This window comes from Coregonus clupeaformis, chromosome 8, assembly GCF_020615455.1.
Source record: "Coregonus clupeaformis isolate EN_2021a chromosome 8, ASM2061545v1, whole genome shotgun sequence".
Classification (NCBI taxonomy): domain Eukaryota; kingdom Metazoa; phylum Chordata; class Actinopteri; order Salmoniformes; family Salmonidae; genus Coregonus; species Coregonus clupeaformis.
This window is the reverse complement of record NC_059199.1, coordinates 64,944,687-64,961,120: the sequence shown is the minus strand read 5'-3', so window position 1 is coordinate 64,961,120 and position 16,434 is coordinate 64,944,687. Positions and strand designations below refer to the sequence as shown.

Genomic DNA, 16,434 nt, shown 5'->3' with positions numbered 1-16,434 from the left:
TTTTCCTCTATGATTTTGCATGTGCTTCACTCTATTCCATTTATTTTTATCCTAAACAACTCCCTAGTCCTTGCCGATGACAAGCATACCCATTACATGATACAGCCACCACCATGCTTGAAAATATGAAGAGTGGTACTCAGTGTTGGATTTGCCCCAAACATTACGCTTTTGTATTCACAACATAAAGTTCATTTCATTGCCATTTTTTAAAGTTTTACTTTAATGCCTTATTGCAAACAGGATGCATGTTTCAGAATATTTTATATTATGTACAGGCTACCTTCTTTTCATTCTGTCATTTAGGTTAGTATTGTGGAGTAACTATAATGTTGTTGCTCCATCCTCAGTTTTCTCCTACCACAGCCATTAAACTCTGTAACTGTTTTAAAGTCACCATTGGCCTCATGGTAAAATCCCTGAACGGTTCCTTCCTCTCCGGAAACTTAGTTAGGAAGGACACCTGTATCTTTGTAGTGACTGGGTGTATTGATACACCGTCCAAAGTATAATTCATAACTTCACCATGCTCAAAGGGATATTCAATGTCTGCTTTTTCATTTGTACCCATACCAATTGGAAAACCTCCCTGGTCTTTGTGGTTGAATCTGTGTTTGAAATTCACTGCTTGACTGCGGGACTTTACAGATAGATAATTGTATGTGTGGGGTACAGAGATGAGGTAGTCATTCAAAAATAATGTTAAACATGCAACTTATTATGGGACTTTTTTTTTTACTCCTGAACTTATTTAGGCTTGCCATAATAAAAGGGGTTGAATTCTTATGGACAAGACATTTCAGCTTTTCATTTTTAATACATTTGTACAAATTTGTAAACACATAATTACACTTGGACATTATGGGGTATTGTGTGGAACTTATTTAGGCTTGCCATAATAAAGGGGTTGAATTCTTATGGACAAGACATTTCAGCTTTTCATTTTTAATACATTTGTACAAATTTGTAAAAACATAATTCCACTTGGACATTATGGGGTATTGTGTGGAACTTTTTTAGGCTTGCCATAATAAAGGGGTTGAATTCTTATGGGCAAGACATTTCAGCTTTTCATTTTTAATACATTTGTACACATTTGTAAAAACATAATTCCACGTGGACATTATGGGGTATTGTGTGTAGGCCATTGACACAAAATCACAATTTAATCAATTTTAAATTCATGCTGTAACAACAAAACATGGAAAAAGTCAAGGGGTGTGAATATTTTCTGAAGGCACTGTTATATTATAGACACAAACCTTTGATGAACCATTTATTTTTATTTGAAATAATTCCAACTTTCCACTAATATATTAAACTAATATACAGCACTTTTGCAGTGCCTAAACAAAAGTTCACCCTAAGTTAACGAACTACAATACACAGTATATTTGTTATTTTCTCTTATGGACAATACAAAGCTACACTAATAAATCCATATATCAAAACACAGAAAAAGCATACACTACTAAGGTTTTCCTGAGTCCCTCCCTAGTCCTCCAACCCTGGTCCCATATAGCTGTGTGAACCAGACACAGTGCTGTAGCAGACCAGGCAGCCTGGTTGTATCAGGGGACTTCTCCTCCAAAGGATGAGGCGGCTGTCCAGGAGCTGAAAAGCAGGATGGAGGTGGTGATCCTTCTCCCTCTCTTCCTCTCTTCTCCCTTCTCTTTCCCCTTCTCCTACCTCTCCTCTTCCCCTTACTCCTTCTCCTCACTCTCCCATAGTTGTGGTGGAGAGACAGAGAGGTGGTTATTGATCCCACTCAGAGGAGTTCAGGCATTAGTTCCACCAGGGTGACTAGACTAGAGACGGACAGCGCTCTGTGAGCCACTCTAGTGGGGCCTACAAGGCAGGGCTGAGTGGAGCTAGGATGTACCTTTCTGATTTTGATCTCCTCGACATCACTTTTATTGACTGAAGCACTGTCCTGTGCTTTAGTTCCAACGGGAAAGGCAGTGGCCTTGCCTTGCTGGAAGCCCGGGTGGGCACAGCCTAGTCGTGTGTTATCCCAGCTGCTGTTCAACAACTTGTGGTGATGTGATGAGTTCTCTATGATTGGCTGAGGTTGAGAGGTAATCCCTCCTATCATCTCCTGGCATCTGAGATGAGATGGCCACTGACCACAGCTATCAGGCCCTGGGTTAGCATGGCACACAGTGATGGGACTACCAGTGGCTTGTGATCATGGTGTTTGTGTGTGTGTGGACTGGTGTTCTCGAAGGACCAGCGATTTGTCCACTACACCTCAGGTAGTCTTCCCTTCGCCATATATTTATAATTCTCTCTCAAAAGGTCCAGACATAATCTCATGCTTTAGTCATTTCCCAATCATCTCTCCCTCAGTGTCAGAGCTGCAGTCTCGCTCATCTTTTCAAAATCATAAATTTCAATGGAAACTGAAACTAATATTTAGGCAGGTGAAGTTCGCCTTGCAGGGCATCTCACACGCTCCTCAAACATAACCAGAGCTGCTCAACATTAGCGCACAGTCTAGTTGGTATCTGGGTTCTCATTGTCAGCAAGCAATGTCTCTTGGCTTCAATGAGTCTTACAGGCAGAGCTGATGGTTCATCATGTGGGGGACTTTACAGAGTGTGTATGTTTAAGACAGTGGTAGTTTGTGTGTGTGTTACAGTGGAAGTTTAGTTTGTGTGTGTGTGTGTGTGTGTGACAGAGGCAGTCTCTTCCTCAGTGCCCTGAGGGCATCTAGGCTCAGCGCAACCTGTGTTATCCATTCAAAACAAAACAGAACAGTGTGTTTTAGTCCAGTTTGCCTTCACTTCAAGTTTGGTTGTTTTCCCTGGGGACTATTCCCCTGACATAGGAGTGGCTGTATCCTCTGTTCTCAGCATGACAGACTTAAAAAGGAGAGAAAAAAGAAAATGTTCCTCTTCCTATTTTATTATCCTTTTCATTCCTCTATCCTTGGGATCATGACCTGCAGAGGGAACATAGTGGAGGATGGTGGTTAGAATTAGAACTATTGTTAATTGTCTCTGAGGATCCTAGAACTGTTGTGTGAACTATCGTGAGCTGAAAATTATTAACACAACCTCGCACAGCTGCCTGCCTGTCTGTCAGAGCCAAACGTCCATAACCAGCTTTCTCAGGTTGGGTCTAGGAAGTATGACAACGTGCGACCAGGTAGTGTTTATGGCTCTGATGCCTGTGGGCAAAGTTTGCCATCTAGTGGTTATTGGTGGCATTACACAGCAATTCCAATTCATGACGACCAGTCAAGTCCACATCTATGACCCCCACCCCCTGTAGCGGTCAGCTCGGCCCCAGTACATACCACACAACAGATAAGTACTTTAAGAAACCAGCTTACTAACACAGTATAACAGAACCAGAATGGAGAGAGCAGTGAAGCTCACCTGTCTCGTCCCCAGCAGCCGGCCTGTTGTTCCTGTGCGTCCAGCAGCAGTCTGCGACCCTCCTCGTAGTCATCCTGGTCCACACTGATCAGCAGCCGGACCCCCTCTCTCCCCGCCGCCCTCCGCAGAGAGTCTGTGATGAACACCCCCTTCAGGGCCTCTAGCAGCGCTCCACTCAGATAGTCCCCCCAGAAGGCCTCCAGGTTGTCCAGCTCAGTGAACTTGATGTCGCAGATGATGGAGCCCAGGTCGCGGGCGCGCAGCACGGAGGTGGCACGACTGAACAGCTCAAACTGCCGCTCCAGGGGCTGCTGCTTGTCCGAGGAGACGCCGCCGCGCAGGGCCGACTCGTGCTCCCAGTACTCTGCTCGCACGCGCAGACGGATGTCTGCAGGGAGGGGAGAGGGGATGGAGGGAGAGGGGATGGAGGGAGGGAGGTAGGGGAAGAGTGAAGGGAGGAAAGGGGACAGAGAGAGAGCGAGTAGAGGAATGGGTAGAAGAGGGAGGGAGGGTGGTGGAGGGGAAGGGGAGGGGAGGAGAGAAGAGGAGGGGTAGATGTAGAGGAGGGAAAAGAGGTGATTTTAGGGTGCAAAGAGGTGAAGAATATATTCAAAAAGGGAGAGAGGAGGGAAATGGTGGAAGCAGCAGATTGAGTGGGATAAGACGTCATGTACACGTGAGAGTGAAAATCAAATGGGAGAAGGAGGTTGGGATCATTGAGTCAGAACAAAGGGAAGAGAGAGATAGAGGGACAAAAATACAAAATAAAATAAGAAAACTTTTCAAATAAAGCCGTAATCACAGAATATTCTCCAAAGAATTGGCAAGAACAGGCTATGGGAGGGGTGATAGAAAAGTAAAGAATATTTACTACATTCAACAGGACTGTATCTGACATTAAACTAGTGATTAGAGTAGGAGACAACATAGAAATACTTACTGGTGTATCATTAACTAGAGTTGATAACAAAAGTGTGTCTACAAGAGTGATACAATAGGTGAGGAAAGGCAGGACAGAACTGAAGACAGCTGTGGAGCACAGAGGTGAATGTAATACCAACCAGGCAGTCTTCCATCACTAACAGTGGGTACAAATATGACCTGGTCGGGTCAAGAAGAGCATCACTGAGGATTTACTGTATGACTAACCTGATTTATTTTTCACAAACCCCACTACCAAGAGCTGTTGTTGTAGTACTAGAGTGAAATCAGTGGGAATCTGATGGATAACAAGCATATTCATTAGGGAAGCCCAACACCACACCACTCTGTGCAGTTCTAATAGTCCCCCACCCATCATTATTCGCCCAGAAGATTTCAGCCAGCCACTGTAATCTAAACAAAACCTCTACGCACTGAAAGCTAGGTAAAGTTAGAGCTATAACTATGCAATCCATTTCTCTGAGTAATTACAAAGCTTGTTACACTGTAATTACAGTAATAATTACATTTATAGGTGGCACAAAACAGGCATAAATAAAATGCTACTTGTTAGGATTGTAGGATTTTGTTGGGACATTAACACTGTAAAACAGCCCTTGGGATGGATAGAAACCTTTCATAGTAACATGTTTTTGTTCTGTTTCAGAAACAGGAGGATTAGCGGTCATGCAGCAACAGCACAGGGAGATGGGTCAGAGGATACATACTGTACTGAACAAGGCAAGCGGACCTCTGTCTCATCCTCCTCTACTGCCATTATTCACCAAGCTCCGAGCAGAACCGGCGGCCTTCCGACTTTGCTGCAACAAAAATTCCAAACCTTCCCAGTCCCACACTACCCCACCCCACCAGAGATGTGCATAGATTGGGAAACTTTGTTTGAGATACATTCGTTTCACTGCACCATGTTGGCACCAAACGTTCCAAGAAAATATTATTCAAATTAGAATATTATTGTCAAAGAATGTTTGTTGCCAACATGGAGGATAGTTTGTCAAACTGTATATCTGGATTGACCCCACCCACCTTGCCCTCCCCAACTTCATATAACAGAAAACAAAGGAATGATAAAGAGTAGAACTGTTTTTAAAAGAGTGAGAGAATGAATATGGAACAGAAAGGACAGAAAGGATGAGGGGACCAGAGGTCCAAAAACCTCACATTGAAAATAAGACAACAGTCTTGGATCTCAGAACACGTGTGGATGTGAATAAGAGTGAAAGCTATGTGTACTGCACACAGGGAACTGGGTACCTACACATCTCTTGGTCTCTGAAGACACTGAGCCAGGTTTGGGTAAAGGAGAAACTGACAAATAGTTGATTCCTCTAACGAGGACACAAAGAACAGAACCAGACAATTTAAAAGGGAAAGATTCAACTGGAATGTTGTACCAAATGACTGTGCCTTAGAATTAAAGGCATTGATTATGAATTTCTTAACATTTGTAAGAGGGAAAACCAAACACTGGTTCCTTCTTTCTTTGCTTTATAAAGGTTGTAATGAAGAGGCTATACAAACACTTACTACTTGGACCATTGGAGAGGTTAGACATCCTCAGGTTAGACAGAGCTTCTAAATTTACTGCCAACATTGAAAACATGCTCTGACGTACAACACAGGGTAACAAAAATGTATCTTAAGATCAACTGCAAGTAGATTTGTTGATAACTAATATATGTCTTATATCACATCAGGCCAAATATGATAATCATGACCATATTTCATGAAGTTCAACTGTTAGTTTGCACACAAAGAAATCGGATACAGAAGGTGTTTGAAATGTTTTTTTTTCTTCCAGGAGGCAAAGTTATGGTACAAGGAACATTTCTGTCTCTATTGATAGAGCAGCTCTTAGGACATTTGTCAATGAGTTTGATAGAGAACAATAAGAGGCACACAGCATACAGCCCCATAATCTGACATGTTGTCAAAAACAGTTCAAGGGTTGCCTTCACTCATCACTACTCCAACGTCTCACCAACATCTCCACATTGTTATTCTGGGGAGATTTTTCTGCATGTAAAATCATGAATCATTTCAGGAAATAGAGATACCGCTAGTCTAATTTGTCAATTTGTGGCCATTTTGTATCAGAAAATACATGGTTTGTCCCTAAGGCAGTGTTTCCCAAACTCAACCCAGGGGACTCCAAGGGGTGCACATTTTTTTTTTGCCCGAGCACTACACAGCTGATACAAATAACCAAAGCTTGATGATGAGTTGATTATTTGAATGAGCCATGTAGTGCTAGGGCAAAAACCAAAACGTGCACCCCTTGGAGTCCCCTGGATTGAGTTTGGGAAACCCTGCCCTAGGGGATACATTTATCTCTCCCTGCCAGCAGGGTGTCAAATCAACTACAACAGGATGTGCTGCGGACTAAGCGCTGTACTGCTCTGAGAGGAAACTGTCACTGAAAGTCAGCTTCAAACCAATAACATCTGAAAGTTACCAGGACTGCATAATACCCCTGTCAATTGTCAATATGGTAAAACATGTCAGCTAAATCATAAACTGAGTAAAACTGTAACAATTGTGCGCTTTTGCAATGTACAAGTCTAGCGACATGGGTCATTATACTGTGTGGGGACTGTGACATCAACACCTACTACACAATGTCCCCACACTGTTAAATGACTGCTCCTTCCTCCCTACTTGTGAAACATGGCCTTGTTGAGAGCGACAAGGAAAGGAAGGCCCTTTAAAACAATGGGAACATAGTGATGGTAATTTTGTTAAGGTTACAGAGTACTTTACGCTTCATCAGACAGATAGATCCATTTAGACAGAACATTAGAAGGCACAACTTTCATTTTCTGCCTTTAAACAAAGACTTGGTTAGGTTTTCTCCATTTCACCCCACAGAAAAGTACCCATTTACAAGGAGTCACTTGGTGCGAAGAGCTTCAACTCTTTATCGATCCGTTTTTCTGCTGAACGACAGACCAAGAGAGGGAGGGAGAGAGAGGGGTCGGGGTAGAGAGAGACAGGTAGATAGACCTCTCTCTATTCTCCTTTGACCAAAGCTCTCTCTTTCTTTTTTTGGTTTGTGTGGTTTGAGCGTTTAGTGTTCGTTCTCTCCCTCTCAGTGTGTGTGAGAGGATGTTTTTTCCTGACACACGAGGCGGTCTGTTTTGAACTGCGAACATAGAGAAAGGAGAGAAAGAGAGAGAAAGAGACAAGCACAGTTGGATTGGATATCTGTCAATTGGGTTGTTTCTCAAGATCAAGCAGGCAAGGTTAACACTGGTTCAAAGGCAATCATTTGGAGTTTGAATTGTTTTTGATGCCTCCAAGTCCACTGTATAACATTACGGCTTACGTGGACAGTTTTACGTCGCTTCTAATTGGAGGTTACAGTTTGGTATAAGAAATTGTAACCACAAATAACTGAAATACTGTAACTGAAACGCTTGAACTGATTATGTGAAAACAAACTGATTGGTAAGATAGTAGAGGTAGTAATGGGTTTGGTCTGAATGCTGTGAGGCAGCATTGGACTGGACTGCCCCATCTATCTCTGCTCACCTCCCCACACTGGGAGCTCATACAGGGGTCAGAGATGAGATACAGCATGCGGTTACACAGCCCTTAACACAACACTGTTGGGTCATTTTCCTCAGAACTGCTCGAGCAAAGGTTCCAGAGAAGATGTCGGCGGCCATTTTCTGTTCATATACGGATAGAATTCCAGTTCAGACTGACAAGAGGACTGAGATCAATGGAACTCAGACCAGTTTGACATTTTTTAATTGAGATTCCAGAATGGGTTTGGTCTCTTTTTGTTTTAGTAAACCATAATCAGTTGGATCGTTTGAATTCGGAGAAAGGTATTTGTGATCACTGACCAGAGGTATCTACTGAGGTTGATGCCACAAGAACCATTGGGACTCAGTTAAAAGGCTCCATTTGAATGGCTGCTTTAAAAGAGTAGTTCACCCCAAAACTAAAGTTTATCAGATGTTTTCATTATGCATGTAGTGGGATATACACTAAACAGTGTGGAATATGCACTCAGTTATCACTTTTGAGGAAAACAGCTGTCAAACTTTGGCTTTGAAGTGAACTACCCCTTTAAGAACAGTTTTTTTCAGGTCAGTTTGAGCTTTGAGTCATTTGGAGAGTCAGAGCATGGTATTCAGAAGAGGGGTCAGGTTCAAGGTCGCATTATGGTGATTAAGAAACTTCTGGAATATTTCCGAGGACTCTTTGGTCAGTTCTGTGAAACACTGAGGCCAACACCCTTCTTTAGAGTAATAGACACACACAAAAAAGAATGGAACATTCCAGAACACTTTGTGGAGAGTATACAGTTTTTTTTCTGAATGGGGTAAGGAGGAAGAGGATAGCTAGAATAATACACAGGCATTGAACACAGAGCATAGTGGCAGCCCCCCCTCGTTCGGAGGGGGAGGGCCTCTTTACCTTGGGCATCGGGCCAGACTGACGAGAGAGCGAGCGATTGAGGTGAGCACACACTGCAGATCGTACGGACAGAGTGAAAGGCCAGACCATACTTTTTTTTTTGTCCAGCCTTTCTCTCCGCTCTCTAGGTCCGCTCTCTAGGTTACTCGATCTGAGTCACAATCCTGAGTCAACCTGGTGGGGATCAAATGCGGAGTCAAGACAGCAACATGTTCAGAGGCAAAGCAACAACACTGTATGGTACATGGCTGGGACTGGGAGGGCAAGGCTACTGCAGAAGGCAAGGGGCAGGTATCCCTTGGTGGAATGTTTTGGGTTTGATCATAGCACTTAGTGCAGTTGGTTTAGAGAAGGCTGTTCTGATCGACTGGGACAAAACGGCACATTTGAAAGGGTTGCAGTGTTATATTTGAGCAGTACGAAGCCAGTGTAAAATCATAAGAATCTTTGTCTCCCTGAAGAAGAGACTTCATGGATTGCGAAAAGTTGTTAAAATCAGATCATGTTGATAAATAAGCAGTATCACTCATCAGTACGTGTCAGGCTGTGGGAGTGGCTGTGTCTGGGATAGCCATAGTAAGAGGGGTTAGTTGGCTGTCAGGTAGGCTAAGTACAGCAACAGAACTGGAAGGGCTAAGAGCCTATTGACCTGGGCCCGGTTTCCCGATAGCAATTGAACTTAGGCTTATGAGTGTTTTAACGATGCATCTTTCCTACAACGGCCGAAGATGTAACATGCGTTTCCCAAAACACCACGCAGAGAGAGCGTTCGCTAAGTGCGTCGTTGAGGCATGTGTCGATACTGATAGAACTGATAGTATCGAAAGAAAGGCAATGCTGCTCTCGGATCAGCTTTCTCCATTCAAATCTTACCTTAACAACATTAGAATTATTCCACAATACTGACGACGGATCAGCTCCTAGAAGCTTATCACCTATGGCTGCAAATATTGAGGCGGCTTATTCTAATCCTTACCCGAAAATAATGCACTAAATCAAGATTTGGCACATCTTTGCACACATTAGGCGACACAGCATTAAATATATTGAGACAAATTACAGACTGTAGCCTACAAGTAGCAAAATTGAACTCAATAAAAGATTGAAGCCTACTGTATTTATATTTTCATGTAGACATCTCCGTTTTAATTTGAAGCATCTTTTTATACGCCGCTTGTTTGTATCAATTGCAAAGACATTGGCAACTTTGTTCTGAAGTTATCAGCGGTCACAGAGAGGCTGATGAACCATGTGATTCTATGTTTAGCGGAGCTCTTCTGTGTATAAAGTGACGTGGGAGGGCAAATAAAGCATCTAACGACCCATTTAGCTGTTCTATGAGTGGTCTGAGGCAGGCGTTAGATAACGAGTGTTTTCAAGTGTAACGTTAATAACGGTTTTGGGAAACAGCTCTGAGATTTAATGATGCTCCTACGAAGATTCAAACGATAAACTTAGCTTTAAGATGCTTTTGGGAAACCAGTCCCTGGTCTGGGAAGATGTCAGCAAGGCAAGTGTGAGGCTATCAATTCAACTCATATGTTCAGTACACATTCAGAAATTCAGCGGGACTTTCTCTAAACTTTATCTTAGGGATAGGATAAGACAGACAGTCCTACCAACATAAAAGACAGGAGACCTACCAGGCAGGGTTCTTAAGAACAGGAGCTGAAAAAAACTGGGGAAGTGAGAGAGAGGGAGATGAAAAGAGAGAGAAAGAAAGAAAAATGGAGAAAGGGATAGGGACTCTCTCTTTTTGGAGCACAAGCAGTAGTTATGTAGCCTGGCTACCAGTCTGTTTGAGATATCATTCCACTCCTTGTCATGCAAAATGAGTGACAAGGAGTGGCATGATCGCATAAACATTTCTGGGATCAGGCTAGTGGTTATGCTATATGAAGAAGAAAGACAAGCTCAGTTGACAAACGTATAGTGGATGTATAAAGTGAAAGAGAGTATAGAAGACAATAAACCACCTAACTCTCCTTCCCTGGGCAGGCAGCATTCCAACCAAGTATCTTTCAGATGTGTGGCAGCTATGGTATGTAGGCCTAAATCATACATTTTCCCCACAAGTATTCAGTCACAAAAGAGCAAGGCAGCTTAACATTATTTTGGTCTGTACCGAACAGACTAAATTGCTCTTTTTAACAAGTTTGTGGGTTGACGCCGAAATGTCACATTGAAACATAACGCGCTTGTGTGTTAACGTTGAATGCCACATTGAAATGCCATGTCTTACTACTACACTAAGCCTGCTGTGCTGTGTGGAGCTCAGACAGAAACGCTGACTCACATTGGGTGTGTGAATCCCTCTCAGGGTGCATCTCAATAGTCTAAAGAGGCTTACTCCCATTGTTTCATCCCTTTATCTGAATATCCACCTATCTGAATGGACAGGTAGAAGGAAAGTAATAAGGCTGGATGCTTATTTAATTTGAGACACTAGTGGGTAATGGTGAAGACAATGTCTGGAATAGGCCTAGTATATTTGATAGATGGGAGTTGTAGGCGACTCAACCCAATTCCCCTCTCCACGCTACGGTCATCACCAAACAACAGATCAGAGAGATTTCATTTCATTCAGTTCCGTGGAGCTCAATGACGCTTTTTCAGGTTGTTGTTTTTTGCTTGGCCGTGCAAGCAGACTATCCTTGTGCGGACGTCTACAGAATCCCTCCATTGTGAGGATGTTAGCGTGCCAGGGAGCACACAAAGACCCCGGAGTGTGTAAAACGCTGTCTGAAACCCTGGTGATGGTGATTGAGTGCGAGACAGTTTCACCACCATGGAGAGCATATGATGACCAGGATGAGGGGTTACGTCAGGTCAAACACAGCCAGTCAGTATGGGTTGTATTTACTGATGAGCAGTCACTCACTCACACAGGCTCTGCTCTCACAGTATTGTTACAGCACAGCCCACTCAGTTCAACATGCCTGCAGGGTAGTATTGATCTCCCAGGAGGCCCACGCAAACCATTCTCAAACCAGCGAGGGTGGGACGGTTAGCTTATGGTCAGGGTATAAGCTGAGCAGAGGGAGTGAACTGAAGTCGATATCTCATGTGAGGACATGAACACACCGCTGACTGACATGGATTTAAGGTTGCTTGATAAGGACATATTAAGTTCAAAATTACTGGTGAGACACAAGGTGGTGACTGGGACATTCTGATATGGCAGAGAGATGTTTAGTATCATCACTGTTATTAAAGGCTGTTGGGTGATGGTGCTTACAGCTTCTCATCAGAAGTGAGATAGAAAATGGATGTAAGCCAGAGAGAGAGAGACTCAGACATGTATAATGGCAAGAGAGGAACCCAGAGAGAGTGTGGTGAATGAGCATGTGGGTTAAAGAGAGAGATGGAAAGAAAATAGAGAAAGAGAGATGGAAGGGAAACTACAGAGAAAGGGAAAGGCTGGTCTTACCGCAGGTCACTTTCTCAGGTACAGGTGGGGGAGGCGTTTCGGGGATGCCCACTTTTCTCCTGTGGGCGGGGGGCTTGTTGGTCCAGCGGCGGCCTTTACCCCTCTTCTTCCGTAGGGTGGCGGGCGCTGGCCTGGCAGGGTCAACACCTATTGGACAGACACACAAACCAGCCAATCAGCAATGCTTAACTGGTGAAAATCCAGACAATTTCAGGAACAGTTATTGACATTTCTTAGAGACAAGTTCAGGCATGCACAGATTGTGCTGGAGTGTAGCTTACCCCCCCTCCATTGCTGTGTTGTGTGTTCGTCAGGTGATTCTGTCTGTGCACAGGGGTCAGTCAGTCCAGATGTGCAAACCTGTCTTCTGTCCTCTGTCCCGTAGTCCACTCTGAAACGTTCTGGTGATACTGACAGGCAGATAACACACAGCTGTGAGAAGTAGGCCTACAGGTGATTATGACAACATTATCTCTATTAGTGCATGTTGGCTTCCAGTTATGAACAGCACTCTGTTACAGTCCTTTACCTGTCCTCCTTTTCTTGCGAGACACCAAAGGCAGGAGGTCGTGTCGCGTCAGGACTCGCAGCAGCTGCAACAGGGGCTCCAGGTTGCCCTCACTGAGGTACCCACGTCTCTCCAGCTCCAGCAGCAGTTCTAGCCCACTCTTGGGCTTGTGGCGGGCAGCGGTAGGACAGGCCAAGGCAGGACCCTTGGGCTGTAACCGCCGCCAGGCCTCCAGGAGCACTGGGCTGGGGGAGACTCCTTTACTGGCCTCAGGGTCCTCCTCACTGGGCTCGCTGGTCCAGCCAGCTGGGTCCAAGGGATGCCCTCCAGCCGGATAGGTCTCATCCAAGAGGAACGACAGCACTTCAACGTCTGTCTCTGTCAGTTGAGAACCGACAACTTCAAACATCTCGTGTAGAGAGAGCATCCCATAGTATGTCAGGCACTCAGTCTCATCCCAGTACAGACAGTCTCGGAGAGAGTACCTTGGACGACGCATGGTTGCCATGGTTAACAAGCTAGCTGGCTGTCCTTTCCCAATGCACCTTGGCCAGACGTTTCTATGTGATAAGAATACATTTCATTAGACAATGTGAGTAGCAATGAAGTAATGAGTCAACATGTCAAACTAAACATAAAAGGAGGACAGAATAGGTTTATCAGGTTATCAAATAACAAGCCAGCCAGCAGTCACAACGCGTATGGACCATAATATATTGACATGAACAGTTACAGGCTTTAAAATGCAAGCAACGGTCTAATAATAAGCAATGTGGAGGTGTGAAATACAAAGCTACTTCGTTTTCGTTGTGGCTACGTTGCAGAACTCGAGATCTCGCCAAGCCACCACACCTTGCAAGTGCAAACTGTGTTGACAGTGCAACAAATTACGTTACGTAATCAGTCACTTTCCACAACAACAAAAAAACGGCACAATTTCGATTGACAGCCCTTGAAAACGGTCCAAAATAGAGATGGTCTCTCATACATAGCTACCTTTGTCTCGATTTGATAACAAGCTAGATGGAAACGTCAAAATAATTAGTTGCAGCTGGAGGAACCATTTGGGTAGCTAGCTAGCTAACGTTAGCTACGAAATGATCGCTAGCTAGCAACAACAACAGCTAACTATACCATGAAAATGAATCAAGACAATCAAATACATGTAAAGACTAAAAATGCGTTAATTAATTGTCAAGCTAATATTGTTAATCATTGCAACAAGCTAAATAATGTGTTATTTTGTGAAACTCACCTTCGTTGTTCGACGATGGTCAATGTTGTCAATACAGTTGGGGTGTATTCATTAGTCAGATTCGGTTGTAAAACGTTTTGTCTGTTGCAAAACGGAAACCGTGTACCGTTTACTCTAGGAAGCAAACAGAAAAAATGGAACAGAAACGGAACGAAGCGGGGATGGACCTGCCTGAATTTGTCCAATAGAAACTCTCGTTTTCGTTGCAAAACGTTTAGCAACAGACTAAACGTTTTGCAACAGAATCAACTAATGGATATGCCTCGTCTCTCAGGCAGAGTTGGCAGTAGACCAACAACAAGCATTAACCAATGACTGCACTTACTTTGTATGACGTGTTGGCAGTGATCTACCGCCATGATGAGGAGGGCAAAGGTGGGTAGGTAGCGAAGAGACGAAGATCATGCCATAGTCAGGCCTACTCATTTTATACATGAAGAATGTGAATGAGGCATTATTGCAGATTCAGACCATATAGTGACCCATCAGATACATTTTTCCGGAATATCTAATAAATATCCCCTCATGTACATCTTGTTTTCACCTTGTACTATGACCAGCACCGCTATGCTATTGCCACAAGAAAGCCCCCTCATGTATTAATGCTTTATTTTTGGGGAGGATTTTAAGGCTACATATAAATGTGTTCTGTGTATGTGTGTGTCTATATGGCTGTGCTGACCGTATGAGCGCTGGGCTCTCACAGATCCATCTGAACATGATGCTGCAGGTCTCTTCTCTCCAGCTCCGAGAAGGGTTGGTGTCTCTGAGGGTGCAGGCACTGGGCTCCCCTCACACTCACAGCACTGGGCTCTTTCTACCTGGGCTCTTTCTAATGTCTCAACAGAGATACATTGATTTTCTATACATCCAATGCCCATAATCTATGCGTATTATATCCCGTATTATTACCAGAGTAAAGATTGTCTTGGGGCCCAACCACCTGGCACCATAGATCTAACCCACCTCTGTGCATCTCCAATACAATGTCTCTCAACTGTTCCTCTAGACTGTGAATGACCACCAGGTCTCCGCCCTGTTGAACACAGTCGACCCGACCGCTGCTCCAGCTCCTCCTCTCAGTGGAGAAGAAGTAACACCTGGAGGAGAAAATCTTCCAGCCCTTAAGACAAGGTTCGCAGACTCTCTCTGTGTGAGGCGATGATGTACACAAACACGCGCACACACGCACACACACCCATAAGAACACATTCATGCACATTGCACACACACATGCACAAACATACAGAAACTCACGTACACACTAATAACATATGCATGCACATTGCACACACACACAAACACACACAGTACATAGTACATAGATATAGAAGGAGGACAGATAAATCAAGAGACTGCTGACACTGGGTGATCTGGTCTCTGAGTGGACAGTGTCGGTCCACAGGCAGGAAGTTGACCAGCTCTGTAAGCATCTTCTGAAGGGAATCCCTATCCCTCACTGTGACAACAAAGTCCCTGTTCAAAATGGCCTCAGTTTCAGAGAGACTTATGAGATATAACTGAAGTTTGTTTTTAAACTCTGTGACCCTCACATGCTCTCTCCTCAACTGGTCATAACGCCTCGATCACACCAACAGCGTCTTTGCGCAAAATGGTACGCAGCATCATCTGGATATGTGTGCAACAAAAGTTCAACATTTACCTTCTGCTACCATTTCTGTCAAGCCGTCTAGGTATAAAATTTGACGCATGCGTTCGATAAATCCAATGTATGCACCACACAGAACGCATTGCAACTGCCTCTGCAACGCAATGCTGCAAGGCAAACGAAGCGTTCCATTGGAACTGAATGTACTTCTGGTGTACCAAAATGCAATGACGCTGTCGGTGTGATCGAGGCGTTAAGCTGCACTGATGTTCAGGTGTTGTCTCTGTGACCGTTCCCTGGCTAATGTGAGCTCTTTTACCTCTCTCTGTAGTTGGAGTTTAGATGCCGTCAGGTCTATATAGTTTTTTTTGCAATTGGTTGTTGGATGTCAGTAGGCCTTCATACTCTCTTTCTAATTGGTTATGAGAAGCAGCAAGGTCTCTGTGTTGCCTCTCTGACTGGTCCTTGGATGCGACACGTTACATGTAGCTGTTCATTTTCTGTAGCTCAGCTTGAGTTGAAGTCAAAGCATCATTTTGGCTCCAGAGCTGGTTCTTGGCTGTGAGGACAGTGTCGTCGTTGTCCCTCAGAAGCTGAAATTCTGCCTTCAGTAAGGTGCAACTGAGAGAAGCTGTGTAATCTGGTGAGATGGACACAAAGTGTGAGTGTTAACAATTAGTGTATAGTAGATTGTCTTAGTATATGCTGCCTTTAAGGTTATAGTGTGGCCCAGAGTCATGTATTTAGACATTCTAAATACATGGCTCTGGAGTGGCCTAGGCCCATAAGGATGTGATGAAGGATATGCCTATTGTGTCATCCTGTAATTGTAGACCTGAGATGGTTAGGATTGATAAAAGCAGTATCCAGGGGAAACAC

General features: G+C 44.0%; 1 protein-coding gene across 4 annotated transcripts; it reads right to left on the bottom strand.

The window, feature by feature from the left end:
• Positions 1–1,172: 1,172 nt before the first annotated feature.
• On the bottom strand, positions 1,173–15,121 carry LOC121543008 (DNA-binding death effector domain-containing protein 2). 4 transcript variants are annotated; one of them, XM_041852680.2, is made up of 7 exons: positions 13,947–15,121; positions 12,713–13,251; positions 12,465–12,593; positions 12,184–12,330; positions 3,384–3,771; positions 3,060–3,123; positions 1,173–2,944 (listed from the first exon to the last, which is right to left on the bottom strand). In XM_041852680.2, exons 2-6 carry the CDS (start codon positions 13,197–13,199, stop codon positions 3,084–3,086), a joined length of 1,191 nt encoding a protein of 396 aa, XP_041708614.1. In that variant the 5' UTR covers positions 13,200–13,251; positions 13,947–15,121; the 3' UTR covers positions 1,173–2,944; positions 3,060–3,083. The 4 variants fall into 4 exon arrangements, with proteins under 4 accessions (XP_041708614.1, XP_041708615.1, XP_041708613.1 ...); XM_041852679.2 differs by lacking the exon at positions 1,173–2,944 and having other exon boundaries at positions 3,083–3,172; positions 13,947–14,364; positions 14,629–15,121; XM_041852681.2 differs by lacking the exon at positions 3,060–3,123 and having other exon boundaries at positions 13,947–15,117.
• Positions 15,122–16,434: the final 1,313 nt, after the last annotated feature.